Consider the following 23,205-nt stretch of genomic DNA (forward strand, 5'->3'; position numbering starts at 1 on the left):
CAATGGATTTCAAGTCTAGCAGCAGAGTTCAAATCTTAGTTCTTCTATTTACTTCACGTGTGACTTTGGGTCAGCCCCCTTGCTGGACTGAAGCTTAATTTCTCTTCTTTAAAAGGAGGAAGGGGGACAGGATGAATTCTAAGATCGTTTTTTCCCCTGCGTGTAGATTTTGTTTTGTTTTTTAAATTACTTATTTTTCCAACTACATGCAAAGATAATTTTCAACAGTCTAATACAAGTTATACATGTATAATTATGTTAAACATATTTCCATATTAATCAGTAGTGAAAGAAGAATCAAAACCAAAAGGAAAAAAAAAGAAACCACGAGAGGGAAAAGACCCATAAAACACAGAACACATTTTAAAAATTGGAAATAGTAAGCTTTTGGTCTGCCTTCAGACTGCATAGTTCCCTCTCTGGATGTGGATAGTATTTTCTATTAAAGTCCTTTAGAATTGTCTTTGGTTGCTGTACTGCTGAGATGAGCAAATACTTTATATTTGATCATCACACAATGTTGCTGTTAAATTGTACAATGTTCTTCTGGTACTGTTCACTTCACTCAGTGTCAGCTCATTCAAGTCTTTCTAGACTTTTTTGAAGTCCCACCTCTCATGATTTCTTATCATTCATATACCACAATTTGTTCAGCTATTCCTAAATTGATGGGCATTCCCTCAATTTTCAATTCTTCGCCACTATGAAAAGAACTGTTATAATATTTTTGTACATATGGATTTTTTACCCTTTCTTGAGATCTCTTTGGGATTCAGACCTAGTAGTGATAATGCTGGATCAAAGAGTATGTACAGTTATATTGCCCTTTTGGACATAGTTCCAAATTGCTCTCCAGATCACAACTGTGGATCAGTTTACAACTCCACCAACAACACATTAGTGTCTCATTATTCCATATCCCCTCCAACATTGATCATATCCTTCTTTGTTATATTGCTCAATCTGATAGTGTAAGGTAGTACATCAGAATTGTTTTAATTTGCATTTCTCTAATCAACGATTTAGAGCATTTTTTATATGACTATAGATAATTTTATTTTCTTCTTATCTGAGAACTGTCCATATCCTTTGACCATTTATCAAATGGGGAATGACTTGTCTTCTTATAAATTTAACTCAATTCTCTATATATTTTGGAAATGAGTCCTTTATCATAAACACTAGTTGTAAAAATTGTTTCCCAACTTACTGCATTCCCTTTTAAACTAAGATCCTTTCTTACGCTAAATCCTATATATCTAAAGGTCTAGTTACTCCACTATACATGTGACGTTGGTCTGAACATAGGCCTTACTCTTAAAAGATTGATGTGAAAAGAAAAAAAAATATGACATACACTAAAAAAAGAATTTCAATCATAGGCCACACTCAAGTTTTATATAAACCAGATTTAGAGGAGTGAGGTCTGTGTTTAGGCTAATACAATAGCTAAACTGTGCCAGCCACTCATAAAGTTCATTAATATTAGGATCTAAATGAAAAGAATTGTCAAATCTCCAAAGAAACATTGCCTATTGAATACTGAGCAAGATTGTCCTCCTTTATTTAAATGACTTGTAACCAACAATCCTTGTGAGATGGTCAGAATCAAAGCACAAGACAGTTCTGTGATGAGGCTAAGTCAGTCTAATGTATTTTAATATAGGAATATGATCCTGACTTTTGTCTCCTCAAGTCCATACTCCCATCAGAATGCTTATAGTTTTTCTGTTGAATACCTGTTTTAAGCAAAGGGAAAAAGTTTTCACAGTTCAGAATCACTCACCATAAATGAAACGAAATATAATCATGATCTTGTCTAACATTTTCTCAAGTTCTTCATCTGTAGCTTCTTTGTTACCTGCACGGAGCTTTGAATCCACATACTTTGCTAAAAAACAAGAGGAAAATTCATGATGCTTAGTGGGTGGATATTCTATCAAGTATGCTCACCCCAGTTCTTTTTACCCCTATAGGGGGCAAGGCACATGTAGAGTTTGCAAAAAAGCCTTCAGAAACATTCATATCCATTTAAATTTTTAAAGAAAACTACAATGTGCCTAATAACAATTGGATGACTAATTTCTAGTTACATCCTCAGGATGGTACACAATAAACCAAAACCAAAATGCTGGTCGACCCCACTGCTCACATCTTCCACCAGCATCAAAGAAAACAAATACTAAACTTTACTCAAGATATACTGTCTTCCTAAGGCATTAGGAGATCTTCATCTAACTTTTCAAAAGAAAGCTTCGGTTCTCCTATAACAGTGACACACACAGAGGTTTTAAGATGTCTAAATTTGTAACATGGGAGACAAGAACTGAGTGGGAAAACACCAGGTTTTAGAAAGGTTTATATGTGTGCTTATACCCCAAAAATGTGAGTATGTGTCTATTGCGTTTCTTTGTATGTATTATGTAGGTAATGTTGCTCCAATCCTGCTGCCAAGTAGAAAGGAATAAAGAAAAAAGTTGGTTCTTACAGACAAAAATATTGGTTTTTCAGGAATAAAATGTAGACAGTTGGTTGAGGCTATAGAGGAAGTCTGAAGCAGTGGGGGTATTTTTCACCTAATGTTAATCAGAAAAGGTAAGCTCTGGATGAAATCAAATGTTATAGGGATGCCTTGCTTATATGACACTGGAGAAATGTACTAGAAATTTTCAGCAACCCTCAGAAACCAAAACTTTCAAAAAAATTTAATTGTTTAGAACGTTTTAACAAAGGATATTTACAAATAGTAGTAGCAAAAAAAAAATGGAGACAAAGTACATGGGAAGGACTAAATAAATTATGATATATGTATGAATACAATGGAACATTATTATGCCAAAGAAATGACACTCATAAGGAAGTCTGAGGAAAAAAAGGTAAGCTGCATAAACTGATGTAGATCAAAGAAAGCAGACTCAGGAAAATATAGGTAGTGACAATAGCAAAATAAATGAAGCTAACAGACTGAAGGCCAAATGCAATGCGCAATATTTAGCCACCTGACTCATCCCAGCACACTTTTCCTGAAGAGGTGTTGGGGAGAAGGGGGGAAGGGAGGAAGTGGGCATCTAGTAAGTGCCCAGTGTGTACCAGCCACTGTGCCAGATGCTTTGCAAACATTATCTCATTTGATCCTCACAATGACCTTAGAAGGTGTTATTATATTTATTTTACAGATGAGAAAAATGAGGCAGACAGGGTGGAGTGACTTGCTTTAGGTCACAAAGCTAGTAAGTGTCTGAGGCCAGATTTGAACTCAGAAAGATGAGTCTGATTCCAGGCCTGGGGCTCTATCCACTGCAGTGCCACCTAGCTGCCCTCTGCTAAGAAATAGGAAGCAACAAAATGTTCTGAGGATTCAAAAGAATATCACAGCATTTGCAATCATAAGAACTCCTTGGCTAACACTCAGGCTTACTTCCTCTTATTTTATTCATAATTCTAACATGCCTAGTCATGGATTGTGATTAGTCTTCAACAGATGAGAGCAGAACACCAGAAACAGGGGCAGGAAGTACTTTGCACAGCTCAGGGAGAGCAGAGGCACACTGCTCACAGCAGAAACAAACAACAGTTTAGTAATAGAGAGGACAGAAACATGAAATCTGGGGCAATTTGGCATGGGAACAAATGGTCCTACATCAACATTGTTCTATTCATTGTTGTATACATACAATAAGAGACATACAGATACAATTAGAGAAAAGTGTAATTCCGCAGCTAGAGGCTAGCCTTAGAGCCAGGTGCAGCTAGGGTCAAGCCTCATCTGGGATGTGTGGTCCTGGGTAAGTCACTTAACCTCTCACTGCCTCACTATTGATTAGAGATGATTTGCTGATCTGCACCATCAGAGTTTCTACACCAGGAATTCCTGAAACTAATGAAAAATCAAGTCTGGACTAAAACTCAGACAAAACAAACTAAAGATACAAGGACATCTGTGTCCATACACACACACACACACACACACACACACACACACACACGTGAAATGTATGAGTGACAGCAAAACAGATGTCTACATATAAAAATCAAAATCTAAAATGATTTAATAAGTATTAAGAATGTAGATCTATAGACATGAGATTATTATATCTAGATATTATAGGCAAAATCTGTTTAAATGAATAGGTGCATAATTCACATATATGAATAAATAGGAAACGACTAGAGATATAGACATCTATATGTACAAATCAATAGATACAAACAATACACATGAATGAAAAACTATGCACATGTATGAATATACTTCAGCACATCAATATCAAACATGCATGGAGAGCTACAGAATTACACATATATGAAACATGAACAGAGATATACAATCTGAATCTTTCTATATGAAATGTGGGTGAACAGACAAACACATATATATGAAATTCATCCAACCGAAATGTGTAAATCCCTTTCCCCTTCTTTTTCGATATGAAACGATATGGAATGGAGATATTACATGTACACAGATTTATGAAATGTGTATAAATGAATGAGACAAACATGTACATAGAAGATGTATAAAAATTAATGGACATTTACATAGATATCTAGAATATTAATAAGCTGGATAGAAAAAACATGAATATAGAAGAGATATAATTATATATATATATATTTCTCTCATGTTATATATGCATACAAAATCTAAGGTAGCTCTTCATAGATGCAACGTACTCATGGAGACAGATTCATAAGAGTAATGCAGGGAAATGAATGATGATGAAAATGTCAGCATTCACATACTTACATGAAATACATAAAAATGACTAAACATCTAGAAATCTACATTTATATGAAACTCATAAATGAATAGATACACACACAAAGTGAAATCCATTTGAGTGAAATGGAGTATTGATATACACACATGAGGAATGCATATGAATGTACAAAAAGACATCTTTGTATACATATGAAACATATATGAGATGTATGTGTCTAAAGAGGGAGACATTTGTGAGAAAGAAGGGGAGGCATTTGTGTATAAAGGTATAGATAGATGAAACCCATAGGAATCAAACTCTATGTAAAACATAGTTGGATGTATATTGAGTGTGTGTGTGTACCTGAGAAACACATGGAAACAGCTTATTATATGCATCTAAATATTTACAAACAGAAAACATCTGTGATGAATTGGGAAATCTATCTATATGAACAGATATGTGTAAAATGTGTACACTAAGGGATACATATGTCTGGGCATGCTTACTGCATTTACACGAATGCACACATAACAAATGTAGATATGAATGATTTTAGAAGAGAAACAGGGATATAGATTTAAAAAAAAGGCCTAACTACATATATGAAATAGATCCAGCTATAAAAATGTAGGGTTCAGAGCCGTGATATCATAAATACAGTGGAACAAACTCTCTCTAACAAGGTGAAATTGGCACCTTCACTGAAAATTGGGGGTAGGACTCCAAGGCAGGCTCTGTAACCACTCTGCTGTGCTGCCGCTCATTGAATATGTGTAAAATAGGAAGATGGGTGTGTGTATATAGGAATGATTCACTGAGAAACAGCATATATAAACATACACAAATGGGGAGAACCAGAATTAGTGGCAAAAACATCTATGACCTGAGAGATATAAAGCTACACAGTTTTCAAATATGTATGAATGAACATGTATGAAAAAGAAAGATAATATCTAACAAATGTACATATTACATAAGTGTATATACATACATATATATGTACACACACACTCACACACACACACACAAATATATATATATATATATATATATATATATATATATATATATATGTGAAAACTGTGCCTATAGGTATGTATGGATAAAAACAGAAATCCCCATGTCTTATCTCTCAATCCACAAATGTATCCATTTTATGCCATTTATTTTTGATTTTTCCCCTTTCTCTATCCATTCTGTATGTGTATATACCCTCACATATATTTTTCATAATTATACCCACATATTCTTTTCATTTAGAGTGCTCCATGTTACTATTTCATATACTCCTCCCCTATGTCTCTCACAGACAATCAAGATTTCCATATACTTTCCTTACTTTTATTTTACATGGATATTCCCACTTCATCTTTGAGCACAATAACTGTTAATCAAAATAAAAAGGAATAGTGCAATGGAAAATTTAGTGTGAAAAGCGGGTTCTAGTTTTAGCTTTGTCTGACCCTTATTAAACACATAACCTTCAGGGTAGAGTGAGATAATCACAATTCTCTTGCCAGTCTCTTTCCCATAGCTTTGAAAGTCAAATGACGCATGCACAAGCTCTTTAAAAACTACAGCACTGGGCAAATCTAAGACAGGATGAGCTTCATCTAAGTGTGCACTTATCAGCTCTCAAATTTCCATGACAACCCCAATTTAGTTCAATTTATCATGATTAAGATGACAGGGATATAGGTAATGGATTTTGGTCAATTGTTCTGATGTGTTAACAATGTGCCCGGTTAACACTATAGTTTCCAAGATAATTCACTTTGGTGCAACACCTTAGTCCTTGATAATGCTGGACAAATAGGGAGTTATGAACACTGCCAAAGCCCTTGCTCTCATGGCCTCCTGAAGTGTACAGAGCTGTTTGTCTCTTTGCTTAATGATCCAAGATTGCAATTCTGCTGGCTGCAGAGACACTAGACATATTAGGACTGTTCAAAAATAAGAATAAACAGCCTCTAAATGAAGGCCCAAGGAACTCTCCTTTGGCTAAAGTGCCAAGGTTCTAAAAAACCTTTTTTTTTTAAAGAAATTCCAAATTCTTGGCAATTTTCCAGATAACTGTGGTTGAAGAAATGATCCTCATAGAGCAGACTGTCACTAAGTTAGGGCCTTTCATAAACTGCTTAGTTTTCATAGTTAGGAGCTGAGTGTCAGTGTCTAGTTTGTGTATGTATTGTTCTAAAGCAGATGTAGCATGGAAATAGCATGAAAATTGGATAGTTCTCCAAAAAGGAGGAGAAAATACCTATCAGTTCAGCAGGCTTGTTTGGTCTTTTGTTGATGAAGGTTTCAAATGCTTCCTTCATGGCATTGACAAACTTTTCATTTTTCATAAAGCAGATATCAATAATATGATCAACTTTATCTTTAAAATCCAGTAATTCCTGCACCATGGTCTTATCTTTTTCAGGATTAATGACAATAGTGCTGCCAAATGCCTAGAAAATGAAAATTCAAAGAGAGAAATCACTGGACCTGAACATTTATCTTCTTAACAAAAATTTTCATTAAGTTTTTGTTCCTTTAAAACATTGTACTCATACATAACAGTCATTTTCAAATTTTTTTAATTTTTTTTTTTAATTTTTAAAACAATATAGTATCTCTGTCTAGCTATTCTCTTCACTTCAACCCCTCCAAAGACACAATGTCATCCATACAGAAGCTTTCTCTTCTGGCAGATCACAGCCTCCTCAGGTCTTAGATATACATCTTGTTAGATGTCAAAGTTTTGGTCTCGAGGCTCTAGAATCTTAAAATTGGATGTGGGAGATGTCAAATGTGGCCATAGGGCTTTTTTCTTTTCAGCTTTCCTAAGAACTGTCAGAAGCAGTACTCCAGGGGCAGAACCTTTGGGGAGCCAGGATCCCCCTTTATACCATACTGAGGCAATCCAAAAGGAAGAAGTTGAAGCTAGTGGACCCAAACACATTACCATATATTATCCCACAGCATATTCACAGAGTATCTGGTATTGAGGGACATGTTTTATAAGATTACCTTTTTTTTGTATTAAAGGTCAGAGAGTTAATTTCCTTAGTAACTTTTTATTTTAAAAAAGTAGGCATTGTTTTAATTTGCATTTCTCTAATAATTAGTGATTTAGAGTAATTTTTCATATGCTATGGATCACTTTGATTTCCTTACCTGTGAATTGCCTTTGCATATGCTTTGACCATTTGTCAATTGGAGAATGGTTTGTTTGTTTTTTTTTAAATTTGACTCAGTTCTCTGTATATTTTAGAAATGAATGCTTTGTCAGAAATACTAGAAATACTAGTCATAAAAATTGTTTCCCAATTTACTACATTTCTTTTGATCTTGGTTACAGTGGTTTTTGTCTGCACAAAAGGTTTTTAATTTAATGTAATCAAAATTGTCTAGTTCATTTTTAAAGGTGTTCTCCATCTCTTCCTCTCCCTTTCCATAGATATGACAGTATTCCTTGCTCTGCTAGCTTGCTTATAACAATTTCTTATGTCTAAATCCTGTCTCCATTTTGATCTTCTCTTGGTATAGGATGTGAGGTGTTGGTCTAATCTAAGTTTCTTCCATACTCACTTCCAATTTTCCCAACAGTTTTCATCGAAGAGAGAGTTTTAATCCCAATAGCTGGACTCTTTGGGTTTATCAAACAGCAGATTACTATAATCAATTCCTGCTGTTGCTCCTAGTCTATTCCACTGGTCCACCACTCTATTTATTAGCCAACACCAGACATTTTCAGTTTTGATGACTGATGCTTTATAATATAATTTTAGATCAGGTAGGGCTAAGCCACTTTCTTTTGTACTTTTTTTTCATTAAATCCCTGGAGATTCATGACTTTTTATTTCTCCATATGAATTTACAGATGAGAAAATCAAAGTGATCCATGGTCATATGAAAATTGCTCTAAATCACTACTTATTAGAGAAATACAAATTAAGTCATCTCTGAGGTACCACCTCACACCTCTCAGACTGGCCAATATGAACAGAAAGGACACTGATCAATGTTGGAAGGGATGTGGGAAATATGGGACACTAATGCATTGTTGGTGGAGCTGTGAATTCACCCAACCTTTCTGGAGAGAAATTTGGAATTACGTCCAAAAGGCAACAAAAATGTGCATATCTTTTGATCCAGCAATATCACTACTGGGTCTACACCCTGAAGAGATGATGGAAAAGGGTAAAAACATCACCTGTACAAAAATATTCACAGCAGCCCTGTTTGTGGTGGCAAAGAATTGGAGATTGAGTGAATGTCCATCAATTGGGGAATAGCTTAATAAACTGTGGTCTGTGTACGTTATGGAACGCTATTGTTTTATTAGAAACCAGGAGGCAGGGGAATTCAGGGAAGCCTGGGAGGATTTGCATGAACTGATGCTGAGCGAAATGAGCAGAACCAGAAGAACATTGTACATCCCAACAGCAACGGGGGGGGGGGGGGGGTGATGATCAACCTTAATGGACTTGCTCATACCAACAGGGCAACAATCAGGAGAATGCCATCTGTACCCTGAGAAAGCATTGTGGAGTTTGAACAAAGACCAAAGACTATTATCTTTAATTTTAAAAAATGTTATCTTATGTAATTTTGTTATATTTCATACTTTATGTTTCTTCCTTAAGGATATGATTTCTCTCTCATCACATTCAAATGAGATCAATGCATACCATGGAAACAATGTAAAGACTAACAAACTGCCTTTTGTGGGGGATGGGGGAGAGAAGCAAGATTAGGGGGGAAATTGTAAAATTCAAACTAATAAAATCTTTCAAAAATAAAAAAAAAAGAAACAGTAGGCATTGGCATTTGGGGGCTTTAGGAAAAGTAGAGAAAAATGGTAGGGGAGGGGGCCCAACTCACAATCATTTGGGCCAAAAAAGAAAAGGTTTTCCTCTCCTCTCCACATTTACTAAACTAACACACTGATCATTTTCAACTTTCTATTTCCTAGAATTCCTAATGTTTGGTAGTGAAGACCTGTAGATAAAGAAGACTTAGCCGGCTGCTTTTACTACATGAGATGAAAATCAACTCACAAGTTAAGTATGTTAGTACCTTGATGTATTCAATCCAGTGCTGCAAGAGAACCTGAACACCACTTCGTACCCTACTAAACAGTTGATAGAGCAGAGACAAATCTTGAATTCGATTTTCATCAAGAAGGTGATTTAAACCTAAATGTTTGAAACATTCAAGCATTAAAAAGTGAACAAACTCATCAATTTTATTTTGAATACAATAATCTCCAGACATCTTCATGAGCTATTAATTATCTGATTGACACCATCTCTCTATCAGGGTGGTCATGCAGAAATGTGCTTTAGATTAAAAAATTCTTTTACAAATGAAAATTGACTAATCCCTAGTTGGACTGAGGTATCAATAGGTACGAGTAATTCCTTCCATAGAGCAGTTTCTTTCAACATTGGATAGTGCATCCTCTTAATAAATACTGGGGCCAGAGGTAAGGTTTAACTTTTGTCAAAGAGACTAACCTTAATCAATTACATGAGGGAAACATGAACTAAAGCCCAGGCCCTACAAATCAGTGGCTCTAGCACACCACAAGGCAGGAAGTACACCATGTACCACTGAGGAGTTCATGAATCACATGTAAAATATACTGAGCTTCAGGATTTGCCAGTTAAACCTACTTCCTTGGGAGCTTTTCCATTTGCACAATGGTAAGTCAAAAAGCAGAGAAAAGACCTCTTGTAGAAACTGATGACTAGTTAACCAGGCTTTTTATGCAATAAATAATGCTTGGTAAAAAAATCTCATTCCAATGTACTAAGAGTCTATTCCATGATCTAGGTGATTTCCAGTGAACGTTTCCCCTCCCCTCATGGCATCTGGCTCTGATCTCAAAGGTGTTTTACAAGTTTGCCAATTAATGAGATTTTCTACAACTACAATTTTCGACTTTTTCTGTTTTTCAATCTTTAAACATACTCCAAACATTATTTCAGATGCTTGACACCTAGGAGAGGTGGGCAAATAACATTACTTGTTTGTCTTGAAAATCTGAAAAGCCTAGGGAATCTCAGTCATCAGATGAAATTTACAGAAGGTAACCCAAGGCAGGCTTCAAACTTTACAGGTTCCACAGCAAGTGCCAAACACCCAGCACTGTCTTGCATATTATGATCCAATATATTATATCAAGAATTCACATTTTGCATTTCTGTTCTAAATGATTATTACTCATTTTGACTCCTGACTTCTAGCAAGGATGGTATGACATGCAGCCTTGAGGGGGAGGAAAAAAAAAATAGTTCTACAACTTGTGCCCTCCTCCTGCACATATCTCCTTAGAGATACTGGCATGGTATTTGGTTCGACAGAGAAATCTTTTCCAGATTTCTCACTTGCTGAAAACACTTTAATAAATACAATTTTTCTTGTTTATATTGGAACAATTACCTTTCTGAAGAATGGCTGTTAAGTGTTCACCTAGAAGCTGCTTTTCTACAGTAGCAATTAGTGGCTTCCTATAGAAAAAAATACGTTTAGAATTATTGACATTCCCCAAAACTGGGGAGTTAAAGCCTCTCCTAAAAAGAACTATGAAATAAGCTATTTTCCATTAGTCCCCACTTTCTTTATTCACAACCAGTAGAAACTCCCTGATCTTCTGGAGTCTAGTAAGGAAAGAGCTCGTGGCCGCAGGCATTCGCACTGGGAATCAATTGATTCTATGGCATCACTGTGCTCGGTCTTTTCCTGCCTTAGGAATGTAACCAAGAAGCTGCCTGTGCTGCCCTCATTGGTAGTAGGTAGGAACTAGAGGATCATGGGAATAGGTTTTCGCTGAGCAATATCCACTGAACTTTAGCCTAAAGGTCTCCAAGTTCAAAGCAGTCTCTTAGCACAATTTCTGCTGCTGGATACATAAAACAAGCCAACACTCAACGAGATCAAATTAAAGCATTTGGCAGCTTGTGTTACTTTACCAATCAATGAAAAAAGCCTCCAAATCACACACCGGGCTCATTTTTATGCCTCATTGAACATTTGAGAAATTAAACACAGATGATATTTAGGCTGAAGCACATAGCAATACTCACTGAGTACTCATATCTAGATAGGTGATCAATCTATCTGCTTCTTCTTCTAGGCGTTTGTTGACATGATGAAGGTATTCAGGAACCTGCAAAGACAAATTTGTTACTTCCTCTTTTTCCCTTGAACTGTTCAGAAGACTGCCCAGCCTGGCCTACCCCTGACAAAGCTGACAGGCATCATTAGTTATAACACTACAAGTGTATAATCTGGAATGATAGCCTTTAGAAACTCAGCAAGTGTCACAGAGAAATGTGTCACAAGAACACAGGGGAAAAAATTCAAAGGATGGGCTCCACTAAGTACTAGTTAACCATCCAAGGGGTCTGATGAACAACCATCCTTTTCAAGTACCTCTCTTTCTTGCATTAAACGCTGACCCTCTGCTGCATATAGCCGGTTGGTTTCTTCCAAAAATTTCTGTTCAAAAGAATCCTGATAAATCTAACAAATAAAGGAGAAAACAAGTCAACTTATCCATTCATTTATTCAAGAAATTTATGGAGAAACTGCCATGTGTCCATTACAAATTGAGCTTATAAAGTATCAAACTAGAAATTTTCTTCTAACTTGCTTAGTGGAGACATTGTCTACTTCAAGGATCTGTGATTCATTTTACCAGTGCAAGCACTTCTTCTCCACAAAGGCAGATCAGAATCCCTTTCTGACCAAGGAGATAGCCTTGAGAGTTGTTAATGTCATCCCTTGCAGCCAACCTTATGACAAAGTTCCCTGAATTTACATAGGTTGGTCCATAAAACATAGATGTCACATCACCAGGCTTGGATAAAGATGGAGCCCTTCCAGCTTGGTAAGGCCTACCAGAAATTTCACTTTGCTAGCCTAACTTTTGAGAAACTAGGGTCAACTCTACACCATGATGAGACTTCAGAGGGGTGGCTAGGTGGAGCAGTGGATAGTATAGCACCAGCCCTCGAGTCAGGAATACCTAAGTTCAAATCCGTCCTCAGACACTTAATAATGACCTAGCTGTGTGGCCTTGGGCAAGTCACTTAACCCCACTGCCTTGCAAAAAAAAAAAAAAAAAAAAGAAATAGACTTTAGAAAAATCACTCACCTGCAAATCTGAAAGCATACTCAGAAGGCTTCGAAGCAAACTTCTATCAATTGCTTCACCATTTCTTTCCCTCTCAATCAAAAGGAGAATGCCTTCAATAGTCTTGTTCTGGACTTTCTGATCACTAATTATATGGGTCCTAAATAATTCTAGACCCATGTCCCTGAAAGTCAACAAATAATTTTCTAAATAATTGGCAACTTTTGAAAATGTTAACTTTTCCTACAAATTGTAATTATGATTTTTAGCTGTGAATCAGCTACTTTACAAAGTTTATGCACGGGCAGAGTGAAATAGGAAAATTTTTAATATTCTATTAGAATGCATTTATAGTACCTTTTGTTATTAACCAGAAACAAACCTAAACTTCAGGTTTTTTCCATGCCTAAGTTTTCTTAGGGTGCTATCTCTGGCACAATTTCAAAGCAAATTATTAATAAATGCAAAAGAATGATCAATAAAAATTCGTCCAAATTAGAGTATAGCTTTTTTAAACAACCAATTTTGGTATTGAATTTGCAGTGCTCTCTCCAAGTACAGATGATGTCAGTATTGATTTAGTGTGGAAATTATCTACTCTGGATATTCCAAAGCAAACACTTGAACACAAGGCTAGTTTCCTTCGACACATAGTTCTATCTTAAATATGGCCACTGACATGTGCTAATGTAATAAAAAAAATATTTTAAGTAAGCATAAATCATAATATAAGGAAAGTTACACTGCTAACCAGAGTTCAAAGCCAAACAGAAATGGCTTGTGAAAAGATCATCAATGTGCATCATCAAAAGTGAGTGCTAAGAGTTGTATCAGATAAACCTATCTATATGAGGGCATTCTTACCAAATGGAAGGCAATAATGAATTCTGAAGCACATAAGTTCGATCCAAGAACAAAAAAATGCTCCTGATCATGATCTGCCAGAAAAGAAAATAAATCATATGGATTTTTTTTTAAAGACTGAAATATCATTTGTTCCTAAACAAGTCTGAAGAGAATGGAAAGCAAGCAGGAAGTATGTGCAATACAAACATACACACACTTGTGAAATCAACATTCCTCTCTCTCATTAATCTTATTCATATGAATTTTTCTGCAAGGGAACTTTTATAGAATAATCCTAATTACTTTCTTATTCAGAACCAATATTGGAGAGTTAACTCCTTCTCAATGGAAGTGGATTGGTGGCCAAAAGCATGAATAAAGAAGGTTCCAAATAGATTAGATAGATTAGAAATATATCAGTGATCACCTAATCAAATCCTCTTCTTTTACAGTGTGGGGATTTAAGTGTCAGAGAGGCAAGTTACTTGCCCTTGGTTACAGTCAGTGGCATAGCTGGGCTCCAATGCACTAAGATGCCACATGCTGCCAGGCTGCTTAACAGAATACCAGCTCTACGGAGATCCAAATGGATAACAGAAAGGTTGGGCTCTATGCACTGATGGGCCTCACAATTGAAACACAAACACAAACAAGATTTTATATACAAAACATCTGCCAATGCTACAGTGGGACAAAATGCTGAGCTTTAAAACAAACAAACAAAAAACTGGGCAAAAGACACTAAATCCCAAGACTCTCTTAATTTCATTGGTGTGGGTACATCTTCCATCTATACTGAACCCAAGTCTTCTATAAATTAGAAGATTGTCTTAGATAGTTGCTGTGGCTCTTTCTAGATATAGCTGGCTAAGTCTTGACCAACAAATACTCACTCAGTTACCAGGCCCATCCTCAGAGCCCTACCAGCTTGGTAGGGCCTGCCAGAACTTACTCTCCACTGGCACAGCCTTTAAGAAGGCAGGGTCACCTCCATGTCTTGAGACAGGGTATCACAGTAGGACTTTAGTGGAGTTTTAATATGTAAATTAATCTAAAATGAACAACTATCTGTTTAAGAGTTCAAGATATCAAAAACACTTAAGAACAAAAACAATATTGAAAAAGTACCTACTAGGATTTTAAAATTACCTTTGGAAATAAATCTAATTTTCATTTTTTCCTTCCCTGAATTTATTCAACTATGTTTATACTCTAGTATTTTTTGACTTAACTATAAGCTTACCATTTGTCTGCAGTGATTTTGCCAGCATTTATCTATCTTCTTTAGAAACAGAACACTGTCCAATGAATCCATGAATGGATGTTAAGAAAATGTTAACAGCCTAATGCAAAGTAATACATGAAAGCAGCTTTAAAAATAAATAAAAATAATGTCCCATACAACGAAACTACACAATACAATCTCAGAATACAGTGCAATTTCTTGATAACCTCACTATTTCCTCTCAATGTGGTTCTAAAGGCTAAGTCCCATGTTTCCAGTTTCTAATTTAAGATTCATTCTCCCAGTCCCATTCCCAATGGAAGTTTGTTGAGGGAAGAAGCCAAGACTGAAAGTGCACTTTATTGGTACTAACTTCACAAACAGTAAAATTAGACTATCAGCACACAGTTCTAAATCCCCCAAACCTGCTCTATCTCTTTCTAAAGAGCTAAAGGGAACTGGGCTGAAAATGTGGAGAATGTAAAGGCATTTAAAAGACAATATGCTGTGTTGTTTGTGCTTTCAAAAGGATATTCTCGAAATTGGTGAATTTGGGATCTGATATGCTCTTCACAAATCTGTCTCAGTTGTTTGTATAAGCTTGCAGAGATCTTGTATGAACAGAGGTTTTCAACTGCCTGCAAGATTAAACAGATATGCATCTCTTATTATTAGTGACCTGGAGGGTTCTAGATAGAGTGGATTTTTCACTGTCTGCTCATAACATACCCTTTGGTCAATTATCAACCAGGAGATGACTTTATTCTCATAAATTTGAATAAGTTCTTCAATAAATCTTAGAAATTAGACAAACTTGCTAGAAATTTTTCCAAGTTAACTATTTCACTTATAATTTTTACTATATTAGATTTGTTGTTGAAAAAACTTTAAATGGTATATAATAAAAATTGTCCATTTTCTCTTCCATACTCTCTACCCTTTGTTCAGTCAAAAGTTCTTTGATAGACTTAAGAATTCTGATCACCAATGATTCCAGAGATGCTGAAGAATGTTCCCTGCCTCTTGACAGGGAAGTGACAGACTAATACACAGAAAGAGCAATATTTTTGGTCATGGCCAATATGGAGATATGTTGTGCTTGACTGCATATTTATAAGGGTTCTGCTTTTCTTTTTCAAATTAGTGAGTGATGTGGAGAAGAAAATAAATATTAATTGGAAAAAGATTAATTAAAAAAAAGACCAAACACAACTACCATTTTCAAGAAAGGATAGAAGACATTATCAGTGATTTACATCAAAATAGCCTTTTATAATATTTACTGAAAAAATGAGCTATGTTGAGGATAGATATACATCAAGATAAAAGTCACTAGATTCAGTCAAGTATTATACTGAAATGAACACATCTGTAGATAAGATTAAGACACTACCCCGAGGAGATTCAATTCTCAGCAACTGTGACAAACAAAAGCTATCTACTTACACACTGATTTGTTACAAATCCCAATTCATTTTTCTTCAACATGTGTGGGCATAACTCTCTGGGTACTGTTGTTACCTCAATGAAAAGATTAATGCCCACATTGGGCTAAAAGTTTGCTTCCTATAATTTAAAATTTTTTCACAACTGGAAAAAGGAGAGAATGCTACTAGGACTTCTAACAAGAGATACAGTATATAACTATGAGGAATTTCAGTTTAAGAATATTTAACCAAATATAAATATGCAAAACAGTACAATTGATAATCCTAAGACAAATAATTGCAATTTCATGTACTTTTCTAGAAGCTAAATCGTTCTCTTCTTAATGTCTGGACTAGAAGAAAAAGGGACAACCCCCAGGTTGCTGGGAGTTTCGTGGTTATGTGTACCAAATGCGTTTCAAATGTAAAACAGCTGTCACAGAGAATAAAAAGATTTTGAAGAAATTTGATAAGAATTCAGATGTGATGACAAATGAAAAATATATAAAATTTTATAGACCACCATCAATAGCAAAAAAAAAAAAAAAAAGTCCCTGGTCCCTCTTTCTCTCCTCTCTAATATCCCGCTCATGAAGTTGCATCTTTTCCCTTCATCATAAGCTAGATGAATGTTTCCAAACTGAGGGCCTGTGGACACCTCAAACAGCAAGTCCAGAACAGAACTTCTCTTTCCTCTGAAACCTGATCCTCCTCCTTGATTCCCCGTTTTAGTTAACAGCAGAATCATTCTGATGTCGGGGAAATTGGTGTTGCCATTATAAAGATGAGAGCTCCTGAAAATGAAAAACTCAGAGTAGCCCTGGAGGTGGACAAATTCAGGATTTTTATTTAAGTCATTTCCTGTGTCCTGCATCAATTCTGCCTAGAATTTCCTACCTGTACCCCCACATTGAAACACCAAGTTTTGCAATTCCTATCTTTTAAGTATCTCATAGTCCTGTTCTCTCTTCATTATTAGGTCCAGTGGTCTAGCCATATTACAGCAGAATTCTAATCATCACAATGTTCCCCGGCTCCAAATCTTTCACTGATCCCAAGTTGCTTATCCCAGACAATAATGGCATTGAAGAATCGCTCTCTGGTTTACAGCTGTCTTATCTCCTAGCACTTCTTTCTTACCTGTTCTACACTCCAGCTAATGCTAGAATATGTCCCCAAAATGATACTTGCCCCTTCCTCTCCCTGGCTTTCCCCAAGCCCCTCAGTCAAAAGTGAAATCTCCCCTCATATGAGCTCTGACAACAGTCACCCTATTTTCTATTTTTTAAGGTGGATGCCTAATTTCCCTTACTAGATTCTAAATTCCTTGAAATCTGGGACCTTCTCTTTCAATCTCCTAGAAGCGTTCTAGGCACATCTTTTTCTCCTTCAAATCTCCTAGAAGGGTCCTAGGCACACCATAGAAGATCACTAAAGTTCTGATGAATTCTAAAGGGCAACCAAATCCACTTGGCTGCAGTGAAAGAAATATGCTGTAAATCACATTCTAATTTTCAGGATCTAGAGATCAAACCAGGATGAGAAAAGCTTTTCAGGCAACAACCCCATCTACTAGATCGAAACCATCTTTTTCATCTTCCCAGAAAATAAAGTGAAGAAATAGTTTTCCTAAAGAGTTTCTCAACTGGAAAAACTGCTAAAGCATTCAACTCCTGGCAATTCCCTCATTCATTCAAAAAGGTACTGGGCTAGACTGCCCTCCCCCACTCATCTCTTCTGGTCTAAGCTGTTCTGTCCTTGAATTCAAGCTTTCCAGAGTCTCCAAAAAGCACTCTCAGACTGCCCCAGCTGGCAATCATCACTCCCTCTATTCCTATGACACTTATCTCTACCATTCATTTGATAAGATGTGTGATCACAGATTTTATATATACATATAGATAGATATACATATATATAGATAGATTATATATACAGAGAGAGAGAGAGAGAGAGAGAGAGAGAGAGAGAGAGAGAGAGCACTAGTGAGTGAGAAAGTCCTGTTTCTTGAACCTGATTCTAATCCCCTTGTAGGCCCCGGCCTTTTTGTCTTGGGCTCTTTTGTCTTTGGACCTTAGGACCCCAGCGCCCTAGTCCAGTACCCTGCTCTAAGTACGTATTCAATGAATGCCTGATGATGAAATACATGCTTCACTTTTGTCTTTCTCCCAGGCCCTGAATCTCTCAATATGTCTGGTTCCATGGCTTCTGTGAATGATTTGGGAGTTGGGAGTTTTTCTATGAAGGGGTCATTAAGCAGACTTAGATGAATAAGTAAAGTTGAAGGATAATTGCGATTTGATGAAAGAACTCTAATCTTAGCTATCCTTTCAAGGCAAACAGGATACTTGAGATGGTAAAATCCCATTACAATAAATACTATTACTACAGCGATTCTCATATCAGAAAGTTGAAGGTTTAGATTCAGCAAATTTTATACAATGAGTAATCTTAGCAAACAGATTAAGTCTCCAGACCCTGACTCTCTTAATCACAATGCTTTTGAAAGGTTCAGCATCTTTAGACAGCAAGGAAATGGGTCAAATCAGTTGCTACTTTACCATTTGATATTCCCAGTGTGCTTCTATTATCAAAGATTTACCATCATTTCATCAAAGAACTCTGGAAATGTTCATGTCCCTGATATTGTAATGCTGTGTACAAGAAAGGCACTTGATAATGCTGATAACTTACACTTTAAACTATCGCTAAGACATTCATGGTAACAATTCTAAATGAGAAAAGTTTTAATGAACTAAAAGGGAAGAACTTTATCAAGTCCCTCAAAACCTTATTTAAATTTAGGGAACTGGTGAAAAGGTATAGCTGATGTCATTGAAAAAATGAAGTTAAACTAAGGGGGTACCCATCAATTGAGGAACAGTTAAACAAATTATGTCATGTGAATGTAATGGAACACCACATTCATTGCCATATCACACCATATGAACTAATAAAAGGGACAGGTTTGGCAAAAGCTGGGAAGTCTCGTATGAATTAATGCAGAGTGGAGTGAGCAAAACTAGAAGAACAATGTCTACAAAGACAATAATATTATAAAGACAAATAACTTCCAAAGATTTAAGAATGCTGTTGAAGGATGCTAGAGGACAGCTGATTAAGAATGCTATCCATTTCCTGGAAGGTGGTGATGTACTCAAGATGGATATGGCAAATATAAGAATGTTTTGCTCAACTCTTTGTTAAAGGATTTTGATTTTCACTTTGTTCTTGGTAGAGGGAGGTACGAGGGGGGAAAAATAAATGCTTGATCATTAAAAATTTTTAATTAAAAAAATCATGATTTTAGTTGAAATCAAATGCAGTGATATTATAATGACCAAGCTTAGACCAAAGAAGAGATAAGAAATTTTAAAAGGAGAGGGAGTGGTTAGTGAAGAGAGATTAAAACAGCTCCCTTCTTTGCAGATCTCTGAACTATGACTATGGGAACACAGATAATTTTTTCTATATTTTAGTTATACTATATCAACTGCAGGGAAATGCAAATGATGGAGAAACAAAGGTAACAAAACTGCATTGATTTAAGACAAAAGAAAGGTCTTGTTTTGATAGTACATTCAACAATCAATGCTTGTTTCTGTTCTTTTGTTCAATCATCAAGTAGCAGTTATCTTTTAAAGCTCTCCCATTAACTTATTAGATGTGGCTGGTTTTGTTGGTTGATTTTGCTGATTTTTTTTCATTGTTACACAGGAATTTTTTAAAGCCCCAAAGGAAAAAAAAATAAAACCCTAGACCACAACAATTTTTTTTAAAATACAATGATGGAGGGGCAGCTAGGTGGCATAGTGGATAAAGTACCGGCCCCGGAGTCAGGAGTACCTGGGTTCAAATCTGGTCTCAGACACTTAATAATGACCTAGCTGTGGGGCCTTGGGCAAGCCACTTAACCCCATTTGCCTTGCAAAAACCTAAAAAAAAAATACAATGATGGTGACAAAAATGGTAATGTCCAGAAAGAGATTAGTTCCAAGAGAGATGTGGGACAACTTCAGGTTCTTCTGGGATCAAGTACCCCAGATTTCATCAGAAATCCCAAGGTGGGAGTTTAAGGAGTTTAAGGGAGGTCTAAAGTTCAGAAAGGGTCAAGTGACTAGTCCACAGCTCCATAGCTAATAAGGTAAGAAAGTTATGACACCAAGATGTGACTCTACCAGCAAAATGGAGATAACATTAGCAAAGAGTCATTGTGAAGGCAAATAAGATATCATAAGTGCTGTAACCAGAAAATGCTAAATAACAACAACAAAGTATCACAACAGAAAAGCTTACCAGTATAAAATTTATTGATTCAATGGAGTAGGGGGAGGGGAGTGTCCCACTGCTATTGACAGTCAGCCATACAAAGAAGAAGAGCATCAAAGAATCATTTTTTTTTTTTAAATAGAGAAGACAGCAGAAGGCAGCTCGAAAAAGGGACAAAGACAAGCAGGGCAAAGATGGAACCACCAATGTTAAATCTAAAATATAGTCTTTAAAAACCCAAGTTGTATGCAGTACAGTAGTTTCACAGCTTCATAGGGATTCCTCCTTTTCAGTTCTTCATATAAAGAAATGCTTACATTGGCTGACATTTGTCAGGTACTTGGGGGAAAAAACAACCACCAGAAGTTGGGACTGGGATTAGCTTTGGGATTTTAGCAATGTATTCTCTTCATAAATACCATTAAAACAAAACAACCTGTAGAGTCCATGGAGTTTCAAAAACAACGGATCTTCTAAACTGTAAAAATGGTAACAATGATATACATATGTGTATGTGTGTGTGTGTATAGTACTTTACAATTCACAAACCCTTTACTTACATATAATTCTTCCTACACTTCATTTGATATATGCTTAAGTTTTCACTGGTAAGTGAGTTTTCAGGCGTTTAAGTATTTAGGATGGGTATACTTTAGGGAGGAGGTGACAACTAGGTGGCACAGTAGAGCACCAGCCCTTAAGTCAGGAAGACCACTTCAAATCTGACCAGACGCTTGACATTCACTAGCTCAGTGACCTTAGGCAAGTCACTTAACCCTGATTGTCTCACATCCAGGGTCATCTCCAGTTGTCCTGATTCATTCTAGCCACTGATCCTAGATGATTTCGGAGGAGAAACTGAGGCTGGTAACTTAGTACAGCATCTCCTCACTCAAATCCAATTCATTTGCTTGTCTTGGCATCACCTCCCTGATGTCTTGGTCTTCTTTAAGAACAAAGGACAAGCAATAACGTTAGGGAGGAGAGTAAATTTAATAAATTTTCTTGTCATTAGTTTATTTATTTTATTCTTTATTTTGCAAGGCAATGGGGTTAAATGACTTGCTAGGTAATTATTTAGTGTCTGAGGCTGAGTTTGTACTCAGGTCCTTCTGAGTCCAGAGCCAGTGCTCTATCCACTGCACTACCTAGTTGCCCCTTGGCATTAGTTTAAATGAAAGAAATAAACACCTAAACATTATAAATTAAATCTTTTATTTAAAAGATTTGTAATTCTGAAAAATTTATATGTAGTTTAAGAATAATCGTCAAGTGGAGAAAATACAACTGAATGTGAATGTTGGTTGGTAGCATGAGGTAGTGAATAGGATGCTGGATTGAAGAGTCAGGAAGACTTGAGTTCAGATCCTCTCTCAAATACTTGCTGGATGTGAGACCCTGGACAAAGTCATTTTTCTCTCTAAGCTTCAGTTTTCTTCACTGAAAAATGGGGATAGTAAGAACATCATTCTCACAAGATTGTTTTAAGGTTAAATTAAATGAGATAATCTGTAGTTCAGTACTTAAAGCACTTTAGAAATATTAATTTTATCTAAGTAAAGGGTTTGTGAATTTTAAATATATATATATATATTTATCATTGTTACCATTTAGCCAGCTTAAAAAAGATAGGCTGTTTTAAAAACACCATGAACTCTACACATTGTTTTGTTTTAATGGTATTTATGAGGAGAGAATACATTGCTAAAATCCCAAAGCTAATCCCAGTCACAGCTTCTCGTGGTTGTTTTTTTTTCCCCCAAGTACCTGACAAACGTCAGCCAATGTGAGCATTTCTTTACATGAAGAACTGAAAAGGAGGAATCCATATGAAGCTGTGAAACCATTATACTGCATGCAAGTTGGCTTTATAGCTAAAATTCAAATCTTGTGCTCCCAAAATATATTGTCTATTGTGTGGGAGCAAGGAGAAAGAAGGGCTAAGGAATGGAATTTGTTGGTCAGAAGAAAAAGGAAAATGAAGATTAAAATAAAAGTAACATAATATATGAAAACCTAAAATTTCTCTACCTGAAGATATAGGAAACAGATTAGAGACAAAATTTTGTTGTTTCTTCTCCAAAGCACTGACCCATAATGTCTCTTTGATTACTGCAATATCTTTTTTTTTACAGACTTTATAAACTTAAAAACAATTCCACACTGCCAACCAGAACTCTCTCATCAGCTAGTTAGTTTTTACACTCTTAATGGTTTTAAAACACGTCCACATAACATCCTGAAATAATTAAAAATTAAAAGCACTGAATTATAGGTAATTTTTCTGAGAATTATACTAATTACAATCTAGGGATTATAGAACAATGTTTTAATACTGCTAAGTTTCCGTTAGTTTTTTTTTAAAAAAACCCTAACTTTCCCAACAATTAAAAACAGTCTCAAGCTTTCCCCTAACCACCTACATGTGAGTTAAGTAAACTTAGTTGAGCCCAATAGGCAGTTCCTAGACAGCCCAAAGAAGACACCAAAAACCTTTCCTTAACTATCAAGGTCTCCCCCACACAGACAACAATACTCTGTAGTGCTGCTAGTCACCTCCTTCTCCTATTTACTCCAGAAAAACATCATTAACCAAAAGGC

General features: G+C 35.9%; 1 protein-coding gene across 3 annotated transcripts in view; it reads right to left on the reverse strand.

Moving 5' to 3' along the window:
- The window catches only part of CUL4B (cullin 4B), a 50,176-nt gene that overhangs the window by 12,602 nt on the left and 14,369 nt on the right, over positions 1-23,205 (reverse strand). For all 3 annotated transcript variants that reach the window (XM_074207185.1, XM_074207186.1, XM_074207184.1), the window contains exons 4-13: positions 15,443-15,546; positions 14,927-14,996; positions 13,702-13,775; positions 12,859-13,021; positions 12,135-12,224; positions 11,786-11,868; positions 11,142-11,209; positions 9,774-9,892; positions 6,967-7,159; positions 1,787-1,891 (exon numbers count right to left, since the gene is read on the reverse strand). In XM_074207185.1, coding sequence (XP_074063286.1) covers positions 1,787-1,891; positions 6,967-7,159; positions 9,774-9,892; positions 11,142-11,209; positions 11,786-11,868; positions 12,135-12,224; positions 12,859-13,021; positions 13,702-13,775; positions 14,927-14,996; positions 15,443-15,546 — 1,069 coding nt within the window. The remainder of the gene's footprint in view (positions 1-1,786; positions 1,892-6,966; positions 7,160-9,773; positions 9,893-11,141; positions 11,210-11,785; positions 11,869-12,134; positions 12,225-12,858; positions 13,022-13,701; positions 13,776-14,926; positions 14,997-15,442; positions 15,547-23,205) is intronic.

The sequence above is a fragment of the Macrotis lagotis genome, chromosome X (genome assembly GCF_037893015.1).
Source record: "Macrotis lagotis isolate mMagLag1 chromosome X, bilby.v1.9.chrom.fasta, whole genome shotgun sequence".
In the NCBI taxonomy this organism is placed as follows: Eukaryota; Metazoa; Chordata; class Mammalia; order Peramelemorphia; family Peramelidae; genus Macrotis; species Macrotis lagotis.